The following is a 16,985-nucleotide window of genomic DNA, read 5'->3' as shown; positions in this document are numbered from 1 at the left end:
GTTACATATACCTAAAAAGGGATTTGTGAAATGGCTCTTTTTGGAAAGGGGTCTAACACTTAAATAGAAATGGTCAAACGTATCCATTATTTCTTTGGTATTCATCATTTGAAACAAAAACTATTTCTACGTTTCTGCTTTTATTTATGTTTCATTTGATATATTGTGTAGCATTTCTCTTCTTTCTGGGGATAAGCAAAGAAAGAGTCACACTTCTAGTTTTGAACCTGTATGGAAATGCAGTTTTTGTATTAAACAGCAATCGGTCGGAAAGAGTAATAAAAGATCTTTGAGAGTTTGTGTGTTGAATATTCATGTTATGAGATTCCTTGTGAAAAAACGCTAACATCAACAACTACATTAGCTGTTATTTTGGCTCACATGGGCGCAAATTGGACAAAACACCTCATCTTTCATTATTGCCTTTAACGTCCAAATGCATAACTTGACAAGCTTTTACAGTGCATGTGGAAAAAAAAAATGGATACATTGACAGTTTGCGTACAGTGGTCCGTTTCAGCATTTTCTTCTCACACGCATAACTATTGTGAGCGGAGTCATGTTAAAGAAACATCGGTTACAGACGATTGTGAGCCATGCAACGAGGTCAGTAGTAACGCACATGAGGCATTTTTGGGGTTGTTCAATAGCAGGCAGACAAATATAAATAAACATTACAGCAAAAGACAAAAGTGCATCTGTTCCCTGAAACAAAAAAACTATTTCTGAGTCATTTCACATATTACGTGGTCACAAAAAAAAAAAAAACGTTAGCAGTGATTATTCAACTATATTGTCGGGGTGGGGAACCTGTGGGCCAATTTAGTGGATGTGATAGCAATTTTATCAAGCCCCATTCAATTCTAAAAACTAGGGATTGTTCTAAATCGTCTACAGCTCATTTGCATATTGTTTTGGGTACTTTCTAAAAGGGAAAAAAAATAATAAAAGTAGTTACCCATGATGGGAAAAGCTTCCCCACCCTTAAACACAGTCAACAAATACATACAGTCAACATTTTCAAACCAGTAGTATCCTATGAGATGCTGATATGACATTTGTGATCCTTGTATTTGTCTGACTACGTCTACTATGTGAGAAACATTTACATCGGCTTCCGAGCAACACTGTGAAACCATCCATCAACTTCTGTTATGACTACTTCAAAACATTTTTTTTTTTTTTTTAATTGTAATACATTCGCTGTCATGGATTGCTTCCAAGTGCAGGGAAAGTCCCGGGATACTTGTAGTGGTGTGGAGAAGGGGAACCAGACCGGTTTCTGGGTAGGTGAGGTAGGGTTTGTCAGGAATCAAGTGCCTTGGAAAAACTTGCAAAGCTATTGTCTTTGCAGTCATTTTTAAAAGCGTCACATATTCTTTAGTGCGTCTGAGGAAGGCTAACTTGAGGGCGTGACACTTCCATGAGCTCTTTGTTAGGGTTTGGCTGCCTTCAGGTCAGACTTTAATATCCTCTTTGACAGTAAGCTGGGACAAGCTCTTTTTGATGCGTAGGGCGGTCAAGCGGGCGGCGCCATTGGCGTACCAACACTCCCTCATTATTTTGCCCATAACCCGCAAAGCCTGGAATAGAAGGAAGAACACATTTGATTCAGTTAGGTGAAAACCCTATGCTATATGTATTGAAATGCCATCAAAACAAAAATCAGTAAAAAAAAAAATCTTGCTAGCTAACAATAATGGAAAAGCCATTACTTGTACGACACACTTGTTCTGCAGGAATCAGCAAATCTAATTGAATGTTTTTTAATGGAACTTAAAACTAATTTAATATCTACGTCATACTGTATACACACACACACGTGCAAACGCATATACATGCATATACCGATTTAGATTTTAGGGCTGTCAGTCGACTAACATTTTTAATCGTAATTAATCACATGATTTCCGTAGTTGACTCGCAATTAAGAACATTATATTTGTTCTATATGTACAATAAGATATTGTTTTCAAGAGTTTCTTCTTTCATCAGAAAAAAAAGTACATTTGTATCTGTTTCTGTTTTGCAGCAATTAGCATTAGAATATAGCTAGGTTTCATCATTATTCGCAAACCTGTTGAAAACACTGGGGGAAAGAGATTTTTGCAACATGGCCCTAATTGATCTCTTATATTCTGCTGCCTCAATTACATAAAAAAAAAAAAAAAATTATGTAATTTTACTTATTCACTGCCATTGATGGCTATAGACGTCAAAAATTAATTTGAACTATTTCTATTAGTTTTTTGTTTTTTTTCAATTTTGTTAAGAGTATGAAAGCCTAGAAAAAAATATTGTACATTTAGAACAGATATAAAATTTGTGATTAATCGTGACTTAATTATTGAAGTCATGCAGTTAAATTACAATTAAAAAATGTAATCGCTTGATGCGATTAAAAAAGAGAGAAAAGATTATTAAAAATTAGGGGCGTCAGGCGATTATTTTTTTTAATTGTAATTAATCGCATGACTCCACTAGTTAACTTAAGATTAATCACAAATTTTATATCTGTTCTAAATGTACAATAAAAAAAATCTAGGTTTTCATACTCTTAACAAAAGTGGAAAAAATGTTCAACCAATAGAAATAGTTCAAATGAATTTTTGACGCCTATAGCCGTCAATGGCAGTGAATGAGTTAAGGCCTTAATTTGAGCAAAATCTATTTAGCCCACATGTCATTACCTCGTGGCTTTGCCACCAGTTTGGGATGTTGGGTCGCGTCTTTTGGTCACACACCACCTTTTTCATGTCTTCCACTGAAGGGTCCGAGGGCACCAGGTCGTAGTAAGGTAGCTGATATTCTTCATGGATACCTGCTAACACAGCACAACACACAGTTAAGAGCAGCAGTGCGAGCACGGAGGTTGAATAACCCGAGTGCAAACACATCCTGCATGACCTCCACTGTTACAGCGGCGTGCAATCTCCCAGTAGACCAGCCCCAAAGCGTAGATGTCAGCGCATTTGAACGAGTCAAAGTGCCTCATGTTGATCGTCTCATCCAGGACCTCTGGAGCCATGTACCTGTGGGGGGGGGGGGGGGGGGGGGAGAGACGGTAACAATTTTTACCCATAACCAGAAGTCAAAGTTCAAAGTGTTTTCTCCGCACCTCTTGGTTCCCACTCTTTGGTTGGGAGCGATGTCGATAGTGTCTGAGACAGAGTCGTGGCGGACGGCTAAACCCAGGTCAGCGATGGCACAGGTGCCGTTCTTCTTCACTAGGACGTTCTTGGACTTCAGATCACGGTGGGCGATGCCCGGTTTTCCTACAAAGTTGATACATGAACTCGGCAAGTGCACAATAATTTTTTTTTTTTTATCACAGGTGGGTCTGAGTCCACTCTACTTGCAACCGAAGTATTACTTCCCCCTAGTGGCCTACAAGAGTCAAAAGAACAGGAAGTGCATATATGCACCTTGCGTTCCGAGTATCTCCATGTGCAGATGTGCCAGGCCGCTGGCAGCAGTCAAGGCCAGCTTGATCATCCCTTCAGCCGTGACGGAGTAGCGGTTCAGGTAGTCGAACAGGGAGCCGTACTCGTGGTAGTCCGACACCAGCCACAGCTGAGTCCATGTGCCGTTGTCTACACCAAGACAGACAATGAATAATTGATCAGCCGGATGTCATCAATTGGTCTTGCTGGGAAATCATGTATCTTATTATGCCTGTCATGTGTAATGACATACAGAACAATTAAATTCTCTTGATCAGCATTTCGCTATACTTTTGGAGTTTTTTGGTTTGGTAATACACAAACTGCAGTAGTCGACGTTTGTATTTCAAAAAATATATATATTTTAAAATATTTATTTTTTACATTTTTAATGCCAATTAGGGCCTTGTTTTTAGATTTATGAATTGAATGCCATTAAGCTCTTAAGGATACGCAAAAACACTGACAATGGAAATCTATACATCGCAAACACAAATAAAGCCAATCACATGTAAAAATACATTCAGTGTAAATATCCAAATGTTAAAAACATTACAAATACCAGTATTGGCCACGCCTCTTGTGAATTAATCTCATGATATTTTAAGGACAAATGTTGTATTGGGATATATAGTTTTTTCTTTAACTCATTTGCTCCCCAAAATGTATAAATATGTTCCGTTTTAAGTGTCCCAAAGACATATCTATACGTTTTTTATGTCTTTTTTTATGCTAGTTAGAGCACACAAGGCTTTGATGTAGCCTCTGAACTGCAGGGAACGGGTGAAGCAATGGTAGTTATTACAAAAACGGCCATCAGATGGCAGCAGAGTATAACACATCAACCAGGGCCATGTTGCAAACGAGTTGACTTTTCCACAGTTTGAAACGGATTTTTGAATAATGATGAAACTTTTTTCTAATGCTAATTGCTGCAAAACGGAAACAGATAGAAATATACTTTTTTTTCTGATGAAAGAAGAGACTCTAATCTTTCTTTGGTAGGTTCCATGTTTTTATAACAATAGAACACAATATTCTGTAGACCTTCAGTCAAAATCCAGTAAAACAGCCAGGAGTGAAGGGGATTGCTTCAGTGAAAATGGCTGGGAGTGAATGAGTTAAAAGTTATTATTTGTTATTGTTATTTTTTTTTTAAAGGGAAGTCCACCCCCCCAATAGTGACAATAGTGTATTCTATGCAGCCCCACTAGTCTATATAAAGTATTCTGGTTAATATTACGTTAGTGGAATATGAGTTAAGCAACAAAATCCAGCCGTTTTTATCCATCTCAGGGGGCGGCCATTTTGCCACTTGCTGTCGACTGAAGATGACATCAAAGGTAACAACCAATCACAGCGCAGCTTCAGAAAACAGGTGAGCTGTGTTTGGTCATTACCTGAGCCTTGAGAAACTTTGACGTCATCTTCAGTCCACAAAAAGTGGCAAAATGGCCGCCCCCTGAGATGGATAAAAATAGATGGATTTTGCTTTAAAAGTCATACTCCACAAATGTAATATTAATCAGAATGTCATGTTTAGACTAGTGATGTCACATGTAACATATTATTGTCAAAAAATGTTTAAGGTTGACTTCCTGAAAAAAAGTGCTATTGAAGATCTGTAAAATTTTGGTTTCATTTCCAAACTAAATCATTCTTTGGAGGTTCCACTGTACGAGACAAAACCAAAACGCATAATCCATCATCTTCTTTCTAATCACATTAGATCATGAGAGATGCTCACCTTTGTTGTCAGCTGCAATGAAGCCCAGGATGTTCTCATGTCGGATCATGATAGTCTGATAAATTTCTGCCTCGCGGAACCAGGAGCGCTCTTCTCTGGAGGAGAAGATTTTCACCGCCACATCGCCGCCCCGCCAACGCCCTCGCCACACCTCACCGAAGCGCCCCTTTCCGATGACTTCTTGGAGAACAATTGTCCTGGCGACCGTCCTTTGGACAAACAGAGGCAGGCCTGGACAGCAAAAAGAATAGAAACGATGTGAACGGCGCACATGAAAAGTCACCACACGGTTCAGGAATCACACTTTGCCTCACCTGAGCCGGAACCAGACGTCGACAGATCGTAAATGAAGTCCTGCAGGCTCCTGTCGTTGGGCATGTAAAGGTGGTCGCAGGAGGGGTCTTCCACCTCTAGTCTCCGTCTGTGGCCGCAGGCCCTCCGCTGGTACTGACACACGAGCAAACCCAGCAGCAGCAGCAGACAAAGCAGGAGCAGCGGCCCCGCTATCACAGCGACCAGTTCGAGCAGCCCCCACGTCCCACCTGGCCATAAAGCTTCAACGGGGTCTGACTGGGTGGTCCCTGAGGAGAATCAACTTGGTGTTAATATGGAAAGCAATAACTCATCTAACGCTCATCCTTATTTCACAGCAAGCAGGCTGAACTTCAAACTTAACCTTAAACTTAACTGTGGCGCTAAAGCTGTACTCACAAAGAAACAAAACAAACCAACGCTGATGAACTCATCACATCCTTGGTAGAAGTTATTACATAATCCAGCAGACGGCAGTGAATGTGTGTGGGCTGAGTTGGTTGAGGACATTGTGTCTTTATTTTGTAAGACCGCGAAACATGTAATGCAGTCAACTTGCATGCAGACACTCACGTGTAGTGCACTCGGTAATATAGTATTTTATAAAAGCGTAGAATATAAACATAAATAAATAGAAAAGCACCATGCTTTATTGTTTCACTTCAATTCATTCTGCTACTCCTTCTGTTGTGCCCATCTTGGCCACAGGGGGCAGTATAATAATCATATAGTATTTATTGTCACGAGTGGTTTTTCTTCTCACCAGATGGTAGGGCTGGGTTAAAAATAATAATAATAATAATAATAATCGACATAGAATCGATTTTCCTTTTTGAGCCTGATATCGATTCATAAAACCATGAATCAATTATTTTTAATATCTTTCCCTTAAATTCATGAGAAAATAGTATTTTTTTTGTATCTCTCTATTTTCTTGAAATTTACTGTTCACATTAATTTAAAAGTATTTTTTTACATTCATTTAAGACCTGGATTATTACACTTTAAGACAATTTAGAATCTTTTTCATGTATATTTACAATTATTGAAATAGAATTCTGAGAATATTTTCATCTCATCTTTGCTGATGTCACACTAGAGTGAATATAACACGTGTTACTTTCATTAATAAACTAAATCATTTAACCAGTTACTGCCTCCGTAAACTTTAATTTGGAATTAATGTTTGTGGAGTTTTTATCATGTCCGTGATATTTAAGAAGAATTGATGTTCCATAATTAATCAATAGCGATTGAAGTGGAGTGAATCGAATCAGAAAAAAAAATCGGAATCGGAATCGATACCGAGCCCTACCAGATGGCACTTTGAGGTCAATGCTGTTGCAGTAGTCGGTGTAGCAGCAGTGGATGTTGACCAGGCCCTCTGCACTGAGACAGTAGAAGGGCTGTCCAGGAGGTTCGAGCTTGTCTCTGGTGATGCATGTACGAATGTGCTGCTCTTGACCATCGATGAGGGACGTGGAGGCCATGCAGGCTCCGTCCGTCTCACACCAGAAGCCCGTCGTCCTCTCACACTGTGCAGTGGTGCAGTTGCACAGAAGAGCTGTGGAGATAGATGGAGGAATGAAGTGAGTCACAAGATATGCCTGAAAAATCAAACAAAACTGAGGAGTTCAAACCATCTCCTCATGCGTGACGACACGAGGGATGTCAGCATGTCTCATGAGACTGGTTAGTTGCAAAGACCACCGCAGGAGTAACAGCAAAAAAGGTGAAAACTTTTTGGGTCGAGTGATCCTTTCATCATAATACCTTCCGGCCAGGGGTAGAAAAATATCAGTAGCGATTCATTTACCAATTTAACGTGAATCATTTATGATCCAGAAGAAAACTAAGCGACCGAAAGATCATATAGCAGAGACTGCATTCACTGCAACTTGGACAAGATCCAACCAGAGTCATTGATTTGAAGACTTGCAAGTTGACTTAACCAAAACTAAAAGACTCGTGAGTTTGGGCTTGGTCTTCTCTCTTTATGGACAGCCAGATGTAGAGGATACAATTGCATTAATAAGATTACTTGACTTGTGACTTGGGAGACTCACTGATGCCTGACTTCAATGGTTTAGTGAGTGTGTGAATGTGAGTGTGATCGGTGTCTTCTCTATAGTATGTGCCTTGTGAGTGAGTGATGACCAGTCCAAGGTGTAACGGTAATCAGATTACCATTATTAGAAGTTACCATTAATCAAGGAGACTTTGTAGGCTACCACAATCTTTCTTGAAGTATGTTTCTTGAGTGTAAACATAACTATTCAGAATTTCATACAAAGCTATTTATTTTCTAATCATCATTTAGGCTTGACAAAATATTATGCACTATCCACAACCACCGAATGTTGTGTATTATACATTCAACAAAAACATCTCCAGTGTCTCCACAAGATGATTTACTCGAGAGCTTCACTGTAAAAAAAAAAAGCTGTCATTACTTCTATTAGACACATGCGATTTGTTCAGAAGAGCGTATGGTATTAAACTAAACGGTAGAAAAACATCGTTGCTGAAACAAAATCGGAATTACTCATGTTGCCACAATGTGACAACTCCTCTAACGAACGAAACGTCACAAATGACGTGGTTTTTAAACAACTCTACGTTAGCTTAAAGAATGCACCACCGAGGTGAGTTACATTCATAAGTTTAATACAGCGTTATAAACAAAAACGAAAAAGAGAGCGAGTGCCAATCTTGTGACAAGGCTAGCTCTACTAGCATACTGCTGCTAGCGGCGAACGCCACCATGGTTCGCCCTGTTGGTTCGGAGGTGAACATAAATAAGATGCGACTCACCTTCACAGCTTCGGTACACCAACAGACAAGTGACGAACACCAGCGTAATGCGTAAATTCGCCATTACGAAACGAAAACGAAAAAACAGCGCCGCGTTTCACTACATCGTAGCACGTTTTTTTGCTAACTAAGTTAGTTAGCTAACGTGAGATGAGGCGAGGACACATGACATGAATCCTCCTCCTACAGGCAGTACAACACACTGATTGTTTACAAGCATATCAACAAATAACTCATAAATAGATACTTCTATCCATCCATTCATTTATCCATCCATCTATCTATCTATCTATCTATGTGTCTATCTATCTATCTATCTATCTTGGACATCATTACAAAAAATGACTGAAACGAATTATACACATGATTATTATTGTCTGCAATCCTCAGTTTTAATGAAAGTTTGCTACATATTTACAATATTTACATGTTTTGCTGTCTTTGTTCAATAAATAATACATTCGCAAAACAGCAGATAAAACAAATGTACATATTTAATGATACAGAAGTCTCAAATAAACACCAGAGGTTGTTTTGAGGTGCTCATTTATCCCCCCCCCCCCACCCCCAGACCCACCGACCTCATAGATGCACTTTAAACTTAAAGTATCTTTGTGCAAAGTAGGGCCCGTGGGCCCCTTCAGGCCCATCCACAATCTCTGAGCGGCCCTCACAGCTTTTTTTTTCTTTTCTTTTTTCTTTCTTCTCTGGAGACAGCTTTTATGAAGTCAAAGAAATCGTAACGTATACGATGCTTATATTTTGAAGTGCACACACACGTCACCAATGTAAGTGAACAAGAACAGCAACTTGTCTTCATTTGTTGCCAACAGAGAGATTGTCACTCACTGTATAAACTTCTCCAACCATTGTGGCAACTACTTAAAAAAAAAAACAATAGCTCCAACACCGTCCTCCTCATCTTCGCAACATTCTTATTTCCTGCACGGTGGACTGAAGATGGGATTTGCCCAGTAATGATTTGAGAGTCCTAAGAACATCTAATTGTGATTTATTTTCATAATATCATCACACAAAACAAAAATCCCAAATGCTTGGTTCACAAATGCGCAGTGAAAGACTTTAAATGGCGATTAAGGTAAAAATAATAATAATAATAATAATAATACATTTAAAAAAGTTAAAATCTGTATTTAAAAACAATTTGCATATGTTTATGGAAATAATTAATTATTATTTTGATTACCTTTCTTCAGAATTTAATTGGAGTCAATGAGAAAATTTTATTAAATATATTTTAAGTGTATATTTTTAAATAATAATTTCATTATAATGAATACATATAAGTGCAGTCTATTTACCCTTTACCATTAACTAATTATTTAATTAGATAAATTAATTTAAAAAAAAATTAATATGTACATTTAACTAACCAATCTTTGCCCACTCCTGGTGTAGTGACGTCTATGCCTTTTGAACTCATGAGGTAGATACAGTAGTGATGGCTAGATGCATAAATTAGCACCAAAATTCGTAACCATGGGTTTTACAGATTGTGTCAAAAGCCTTTACAAAAAAAAAAGAGGGAAAAAAAGTCATGTTCGTTAAGATGGACTTAAACGATTTATAGTGGAACCTTGTTTTTCTTGATTAAACCAGTACAAAATGTGCGATTAAAACTGGAGAAATATTTCCCAAAGGAAATAATGCAAATCCAATTTGTCGGTTCCACTCACCCAAAAATATCAATACAATTATGTGTTAAGAGAATTACTATAGTTTAAAGTACAGAAAACAATGTGAAATGTAAATGACTAACGAAATGGACAGATTAATTTTAAACAAGGGCTACAACTAACTTTTTTTTTATTAATCAATTAATCTGTCTACTTTTTTTTTTTTTTTTTGATTATTCGAAAAAACAACTCCATTCCAAAGGAATGATACCATCCATGGTTTGGTGGGCATGCCTCCAAAAAGGGCACTGTATGTAAACTAGGGCGTGCAATAAACAAGGTTCCACTGCTTGAACTCTTAGCACTTGTTTGAAGTTACCATTAATCAATAATTAGCCCTGAGTTGTGATTATAAAGAAAAATAGCTTTGGTTTAAAAGGAATAATAAAGCTTTAGGAAACATGTTATTTTTTGGTCTTCGCGCTGTCCCGTTCTCTTTTTTTCTCTTTTTTCTCTGTTTTCTCTTTCTCCCTTTTCTCCTTTTTTTTCTCATCCTTGATCGCCTTATATTTCCACTTTGGTGGTTCCAGGTAGCCTTTCTCCAACTTCTTCTTCTTCTTTTCTTTCTTTGGCGTGGGCTCTGTCGGTCTGTTGATGTTGATCTGGGGGATGCATCCCGAGGGGAACACGCTGTTCCTCCTGGCCATACTTCGGGGGATGAACTTGGAGGCGACCTTGGTGGAAGCCAGTGATAGGATGCTGCCCCTCCTCTCGGTGTCAGCGCAGCAGGTTGTAGCGATGGAGTCCGCCGAGTGGATGGAGGGAAGAATGTGCGACACCGATCCGTTGCTGTGGCAAACGGAACTTTCCTCCAGTTCCTTCTCGGAGTGTTTCTTCATCAGCTCCGGTACTGCGAGCCGCCTCTTGCCCACCTCGGGGGGACTGGTGGGGCACAGTGGCCGACACCCAGTGGAAATGAGGGGGCTGTGTACACTGGTGGTCATGCGCACCATATGGTCCAAAACACCGTTGTCTTCCGGGTCACGAGGAAATCGAAATCCAAACGTGCTCTTAATGTGATGGGTGATTTTTTCACGGGTGCTTTTTTCCGCCACGGCCTTTGCGACCCTCTCCTTGAGCTCGGGCCACTCCTGGATGTAACTTTCACAAAACTGCTCAGCCTTTGGCCTCATTTTGAGGCGGCGCAGACGAAACAACGTCTCATAGCGGCCTGTCTTGAGCGCCCAGTCCTGAGCGCACTTTCCTTTTGTGGTGTCTGTCACATGGATGTCAGCGCCTGCACAAAAAGATGAGCAGAAGTTGAATGTCACCGTGCAAAAAGACTTTAGCACCTTTAGATTTGTCGTTTTAACTATAGTGACCATGTATGTAGATGATATAGCCACCAATCTAGTATTGAGTCTTTTTGTCATCTTGGGCCACCATACATCAAATTTAACAATACATGTACATTGTGTGTGTATGGACATTTTCACTAGGGCTAGACCGTTTATCGGTGCCAATATTTGCCAATATTTTACTCTTTATTTTTATTTTATTTTTTTTTATAAATCTGAAGGCTGGTAAACCTGGTCTCTCTCTGAGCGGCTAACGTTTGTGAACTTAATGAATTTCATGATGGTTTGTAAAATGTTGCATAAGGTTGCAAATATGTTGACAGACTGTTTTTACTTGTCACACACAGGTTTTCTTGTCACAAAGAAATTTTGAACATGTTCAAACAATTTTTTTTACTGTTTGCGAACATCTTTTGAAATCTTATACAAACTTTGACGAGAACTCAAAATTTGCTATGTTTGCAAGCATTTGTCTCTCGGAGAGATACCAGCTTAAGAAACCAATTTAAAACTGGGTTCATTTCATGGAACTTTATGCACCCGTTATTTATTTATTTAAAATTCCACTTAACTTTATGAGAGATGCTGCTGACACTGGAAATTCCCTGCACTTTTTGCTTTTCTTAAAATTCAAACGAAAATAAGTAAGAGACTAACATTTCAGTTACCGGGTATGTTAAAAATTTTGGAAAACTTTATTAGTTTATTTACTATTTTGTTCGAATTGTAAAACAAAGCCGTATATTTTCTGTGTTTAAATTAAAAGCATTAAATGTGAAAAATGTGAAAAGTTGTTTTAACAAACATGCTTTTTTTTTTTTTTAAGCTAATATTTTTTTACTTTTCTGCAAAAGGCTCTAAATGTCGGTTATCGCCTCCTTGCCTACTGAAAACCAAGCCCTGAAAAAAACATATTGGTCTATCAATAATTTTCACTTAGGGGTGTACTCACTTTTGTTGCTAGGGATTTAGCTTTAATGGCTGTATTTCGAGTTATTTTGAGGGAACAATAAAGTTACACTGCAATATAAGCTATATAATGAAATGCAAATAAATTGCTATTGAAAGCTTGACAAAAAACTCTTATTCTAATGACATCCAATACAGGACCTGTTATAAAAAAAACGTTGCCTTTGCCAAGAGTCACTCAAAACTGACCTTGATTATCATTGCAAAGTCAGCCTTGCAGTAGCTAATCGACAAGGTTCCAGATTAGAAAATCACTGATTACATGTAGGTGGATTTTTTTTTTTAGTGTGATAATATGTTCGGAATGATCCCTTAAACCGGTCTGGCGTCATGCTCTGGTGGACAAAATTAGCTGGCTTAAAATATGAACAGCTCAACGGCCTGGCCAGCTATTCTGGAACTGTACGTTTGGAGGTTAATGGGATAACGGCCAGCTTTCAAAAAAAGATCTGTGTCATCATAGTAGAGCAAGTGTTGCGCGAGAGTTTTGTTGCAAATGAGTATGAAGATCAGAAAATGTGCACGTCATCGTTGAATTATCTTACATACCGGCCATAACAAGCGCAGCAACCACGTCGTCGCGGCCCGTCATTGCAGCTTTGATGAGGGCTGTGAAGCCACGGCAGTCTTTTATTTCTGTGTCTATTCCAGGATAATAGTTTAGCAGGTACATGACCGTGCTGACATGACCTAGGAATCAAAAAGTGAATCAAAAAATGATTGCCAGAAGTGAACGTCATTGGGATGAATGCTATGGCTGTTCACAGTCAATTTTGTAGAGTAATTTTGTAAAATTGGAAGAGAGTAAAATATTCAGAGTAAATTTTATGCAAAGTGTTTTTTACTGTGTACATGACAAAAACCTATTAAAGTTTTTTTTCACTCAATTATTCTAAGTATATTTTGTCTGACTAAATTTTACTAATTTATTTGTATTTTTTTAAAGTCACTCAAGGGTTGAGGAACAAACCCACAACTTCAAGTAAGGAGACAGCAAATCTATTTCCTGAGGCTCTCCTACTGTATGTTAGCATATGGCTCGTGTCAGCTGAAATATTCGTATGTCCAAAACCAAAAATGATGTTTTTGGTCTCCTTTTGGATATTTGCAAACAGTAGGAGTGGCATAGCTCAGGTGGTAGAGTCAAGCTGAAGGTTGTCGGTTTGTTCCTCAACCCTTGTGTAATTTTTTTAAAAAAAATTTATAAACTAGTAAAATGTACTGAAGAAAAACCTTCTAGAATTTATGAGTGAAAAAAACTTTATTAGGTTTTTGTCAAGTCAATTGTCAATTGTCTCAGTAAAAAATATACTTTGAGTAAAATTTACTCTGAATATTTTTCTCTCTTCCAATTGTAAATTCTACTCTGTTAGGAGTGGCACCAAATAGACTCTTGTTTAGAGTAAAATTTACAGTGTACACTGTAAAAAAAAAAAAAGTACTTGAAAAAACCTAGTGAAGTTTTTTCATTCAAAGATTCCGCATAAATTTTACAAGGAGAGTTTTGAGTACATTCACCAGTTCATTAAAAAAAAAGGCTACTCAAGGGTTGGAGAACATACCCACAACCTTCAGTTTGGGGGACAGCCACTCTACCACCTGAGCTATGCCGCTCCTGCTGTGTGTTAGCATATTGCTGATGTCAAGTGGAATCCTCGTACCTCCAAGAGCAATGTAGTATAACGGCAAACAAGAGTGGCATAGCACAGGTGGTAGAGTGGCTCCCAAGTTGAAGGTCATGAGTTTGTTCCTCAACACTTGAGTAACTTTTTTAAATAAACTGGTAAAATGTACTCAATACTCTCCTTGTAAAATTGACTTTGAATTTCTGAGGGAAAGAAACTTTACCAGTTTTTTTCCAAGTAAATATCCCTCCCCATTTTTACAGTGTGTAAATAAGTAGATTTTACAAGGAGAGTTTTGAGTACATTTTACCTGTTAATTTTATTTTTTTATATTTTTTTTAAGTTACTCTACCACCTGAGCCATGCCATTTTTGCTATCTGCTACTATACTGTGTGTCCAAAATGAGACCGTGGCTCCCAATCTGACGGTTGTGGGTTTGTTCCTCAACCCTTGAGTTTTTTTTAATTAACTGGTTACATGTACTCAAAACTATTCCTATAAAATTGACTTGGAATTTCCGAGTGAAAAAACTTTACTCGGTTTTTTTTTCAAGTATTTTTTTTTTTTACAGTGTAGGATAAAGTTGTGACCAACCTGCTTGGGATGCAATCATCAGTGCTGTATTTCCTTCATTGTCCTGATGATTGATGTCTATATAGGGGCAAGTGTTAAGACTATATGCGATGTCTATGAATCCTTTGCAGCAAGCCACCATCAAGCCATTCTGTAGGATGTCGTTCATAAGATAAAGGGAATTAAAAACATTTGGTCAGGCAAATTAAACATCTGTTAAATACACTCAACAGATAAAATTGAACAGAATAGAAATCCAGCATTCAAAATCCGACTCTTACCCAGTTATTGATGTCCAAATCCATGACCTCCTCTCTTGTCACCCCTCTCTCCAGAACCCTCCGCAGAGCGGCCGGGTCATTGCGAGCGCAAGCTTGGTACAGCGTCGACGCCGTTCGCCCGTCGGATGTCTCCGGCGTGTAGTCCGGCAGCACAGAGTCGTCGGACAGAATGCTGTCTGAGTCCCATCCCGACGGAGACCCGTCATCCTCATCGGGGCCTGCGCCCAAGTGAGGGTCCTCTGCTGCAGTGGCCATTTTCCAACAGCAGGTGAGATGAGTCTATCCTCTGACTACATCTACCAGGGAAGCACAGACGGGATGGAATAAAGCAGCCCGGGTGTAGAAAATCATTACAATCCGACAAGGAGGCCTAAAACACTCAGAGAATAGTTTGTTTACAGAGAAAGTGGTAGCAAAGGTCCACCTGTTAGGGATTAGGGCTGTATTACCTGTCTGTCATGGAGTGGGTGTCGCCATGTGAGGGCCCTCGCAGTTAAGTAACTGGATCAGGAATTAAAAGCCTTGCTGAGCGCACACGGCTGCTAAATAGGGAATAACCCTGCACCTCAGAATAACCTCCGTCACGAGTGGTGACCATCAGCAGTAGATATGGCTGTCTTTCTTTCCTTTCTTTCTTTTCTTTCTTTCTTTTCTTTCTTTTCTTTCGTTTCTTTCTTTTCTTTCTTTTCTTTCTTTTCTTTCTTTTCTTTCTTTTCTTTCTTTTCTTTCTTTTCTTTCTTTTCTTTCTTTTCTTTCTTTTCTTTCTTTCCTTTTTTCTTTCTTTCTATCCATCCCTCCATCCTTCCATCCTTCCAGCCCTTCTTTATTTATTTCTATCTATCTATCTATCTATCTATCTATCTATCTATCTATCTATCTATCTATCTATCTATCTATCTTTCTTTCTATCTATCGATCGATCGATCGATCTATCTATCTATCTATCTATCTATCTATCTATCTATCTATCTATCTATCTATCTATCTATCTATCTATCTATCTATTTCTTTCTTTCTCTCTCTCTCTCTATCTATCAATCTATCCCTTCTTTCTTTATTTTGTTCTATCCTTTCTATCTATCTATCTATCTATCTATCTACCTATCCTTTCTTTCTATCTATCTATCATCCATCCACCCATCCCTTCTTTCTTTCTTTCTTTCTATCTATCTATCTATCTTTCTTTCTATCTATCTATCTATCTATCTATCTATCTATCTATCTATCTATCTATCTATCTATTTCTTTCTTTCTCTCTATCTCTCTCTATCTATCAATCTATCCCTTCTTTCTTTATTTTGTTCTATCCTTTCTTTCTATCTATCTATCTATCTATCTATCTATCTATCTATCTATCTATCTATCTATCTATCTATCTATCTATCTATCTATCTATCTACCTATCCTTTCTTTCTATCTATCTATCATCCAGCCACCCATCCCTTCTTTCTTTCTTTCTTTCTTTCTTTCTTTCTTTCTTTCTTTCTTTCTTTCTATCTATCTATCTTTCTTTCTATCTATCTATCTATCGATCTATCGATCTATCGATCTATCTATCTATCTATCTATCTATCTATCTATCGATCTATCTATCTATCTATCTATCTATCTATCTATCTATCTATCTATCTATCTATCTATCTATACTGTACACCCTCAAATTCACATCGAGATATCAAACTTACCATATCATGTATTGAACAGCAAGTGTAAGCCAACAGATATCCGCATGCAGATGACAACCCGTGTAACTTCCGCTTTTGGGTGACTTCCAACTTCTTCCGACACTCCCGCCAAGCAGCCGAAAATTTAGTTTCCCGCGGTGCCTCCGAATGGATGTCTTTTACTCATTTCCATCTCACATGTTGTCGTGGTGACAGGAAACTGAGAGGAGTCGTCGTCACTGTCTGTTCAACACTTGTTCGCAACTCATCCCACTTACTGTAAACCTTTGGAGGGAGGATTACTTGCTGCTTGTGCCATATTTTTCTTTTCAACAGTGGGTGTGGAGAGACATCTTACTTAGGCTTGGCTTTCAAAAGCTTGACTTGACTCCATTATATGACAATTGTGTCCTTTATTTGTTTTTATATTTCCCACTGTGGGCATTCTTCTATGTTGGATGGACTTTAACAAGTACAATACTGTGCTAAAGACATATTTTAGCAATACAAGTATTTTATTTTTGCCATACCTTTTCATATTTTACTGTGTTTTTGGTTCTG

At 38.3% G+C, this 16,985-nt stretch overlaps 2 protein-coding genes across 3 annotated transcripts; both read right to left on the bottom strand.

The window, feature by feature from the left end:
• Positions 1 to 411: 411 nt before the first annotated feature.
• LOC144056400 (activin receptor type-1B-like) lies at positions 412 to 8,582 on the bottom strand. The gene is made up of 9 exons (XM_077573190.1): positions 8,317 to 8,582; positions 6,818 to 7,066; positions 5,505 to 5,771; positions 5,191 to 5,421; positions 3,426 to 3,593; positions 3,119 to 3,275; positions 2,908 to 3,032; positions 2,691 to 2,821; positions 412 to 1,583 (listed from the first exon to the last, which is right to left on the bottom strand). Exons 1-9 carry the CDS (start codon positions 8,378 to 8,380, stop codon positions 1,458 to 1,460), a joined length of 1,518 nt encoding a protein of 505 aa, XP_077429316.1. The 5' UTR covers positions 8,381 to 8,582; the 3' UTR covers positions 412 to 1,457.
• A 321-nt stretch (positions 8,583 to 8,903) lies between these two features.
• Positions 8,904 to 16,654, bottom strand: ankrd33ab (ankyrin repeat domain 33Ab). 2 transcript variants are annotated; one of them, XM_077573191.1, is made up of 5 exons: positions 16,446 to 16,654; positions 14,761 to 15,056; positions 14,501 to 14,630; positions 12,830 to 12,970; positions 8,904 to 11,250 (listed from the first exon to the last, which is right to left on the bottom strand). In XM_077573191.1, the coding sequence occupies exons 2-5, from the start codon at positions 15,013 to 15,015 to the stop codon at positions 10,418 to 10,420; spliced, it is 1,359 nt and encodes a 452-aa protein (XP_077429317.1). In that variant the 5' UTR covers positions 15,016 to 15,056; positions 16,446 to 16,654; the 3' UTR covers positions 8,904 to 10,417. The 2 variants fall into 2 exon arrangements, with proteins under 2 accessions (XP_077429317.1, XP_077429319.1); XM_077573193.1 differs by lacking the exon at positions 16,446 to 16,654 and adding an exon at positions 15,210 to 15,357.
• Positions 16,655 to 16,985: the final 331 nt, after the last annotated feature.

This window comes from Vanacampus margaritifer, chromosome 8, assembly GCF_051991255.1.
Source record: "Vanacampus margaritifer isolate UIUO_Vmar chromosome 8, RoL_Vmar_1.0, whole genome shotgun sequence".
NCBI classification, from domain to species: domain Eukaryota; kingdom Metazoa; phylum Chordata; class Actinopteri; order Syngnathiformes; family Syngnathidae; genus Vanacampus; species Vanacampus margaritifer.
This window is presented reverse-complemented; position numbering and strand designations above follow the sequence as displayed.

Bases quoted from the DNA above. Each gene is read 5' to 3' on its own strand.
- LOC144056400 (XM_077573190.1), bottom strand. From the start codon at position 8,380: ATGGCGAATTTACGCATTACGCTGGTGTTCGTCACTTGTCTGTTGGTG. The intron at 5,772-6,817 runs GTAGGGCTCGGT...GATTCTCCTCAG, and splicing joins TGACCTCAAAGTGCCATCTG to GGACCACCCAGTCAGACCCC. The intron at 3,594-5,190 runs GTGAGCATCTCT...GTCTTGGTGTAG, and splicing joins CATTGCAGCTGACAACAAAG to ACAACGGCACATGGACTCAG.
- ankrd33ab (XM_077573191.1), bottom strand. From the start codon at position 15,015: ATGGCCACTGCAGCAGAGGACCCTCACTTGGGCGCAGGCCCCGATGAG. The intron at 12,971-14,500 runs GTTGGTCACAAC...TTTGATTCCTAG, and splicing joins GATGATTGCATCCCAAGCAG to GTCATGTCAGCACGGTCATG. The intron at 11,251-12,829 runs GTATGTAAGATA...CTTTTTGTGCAG, and splicing joins TGCTGCGCTTGTTATGGCCG to GCGCTGACATCCATGTGACA.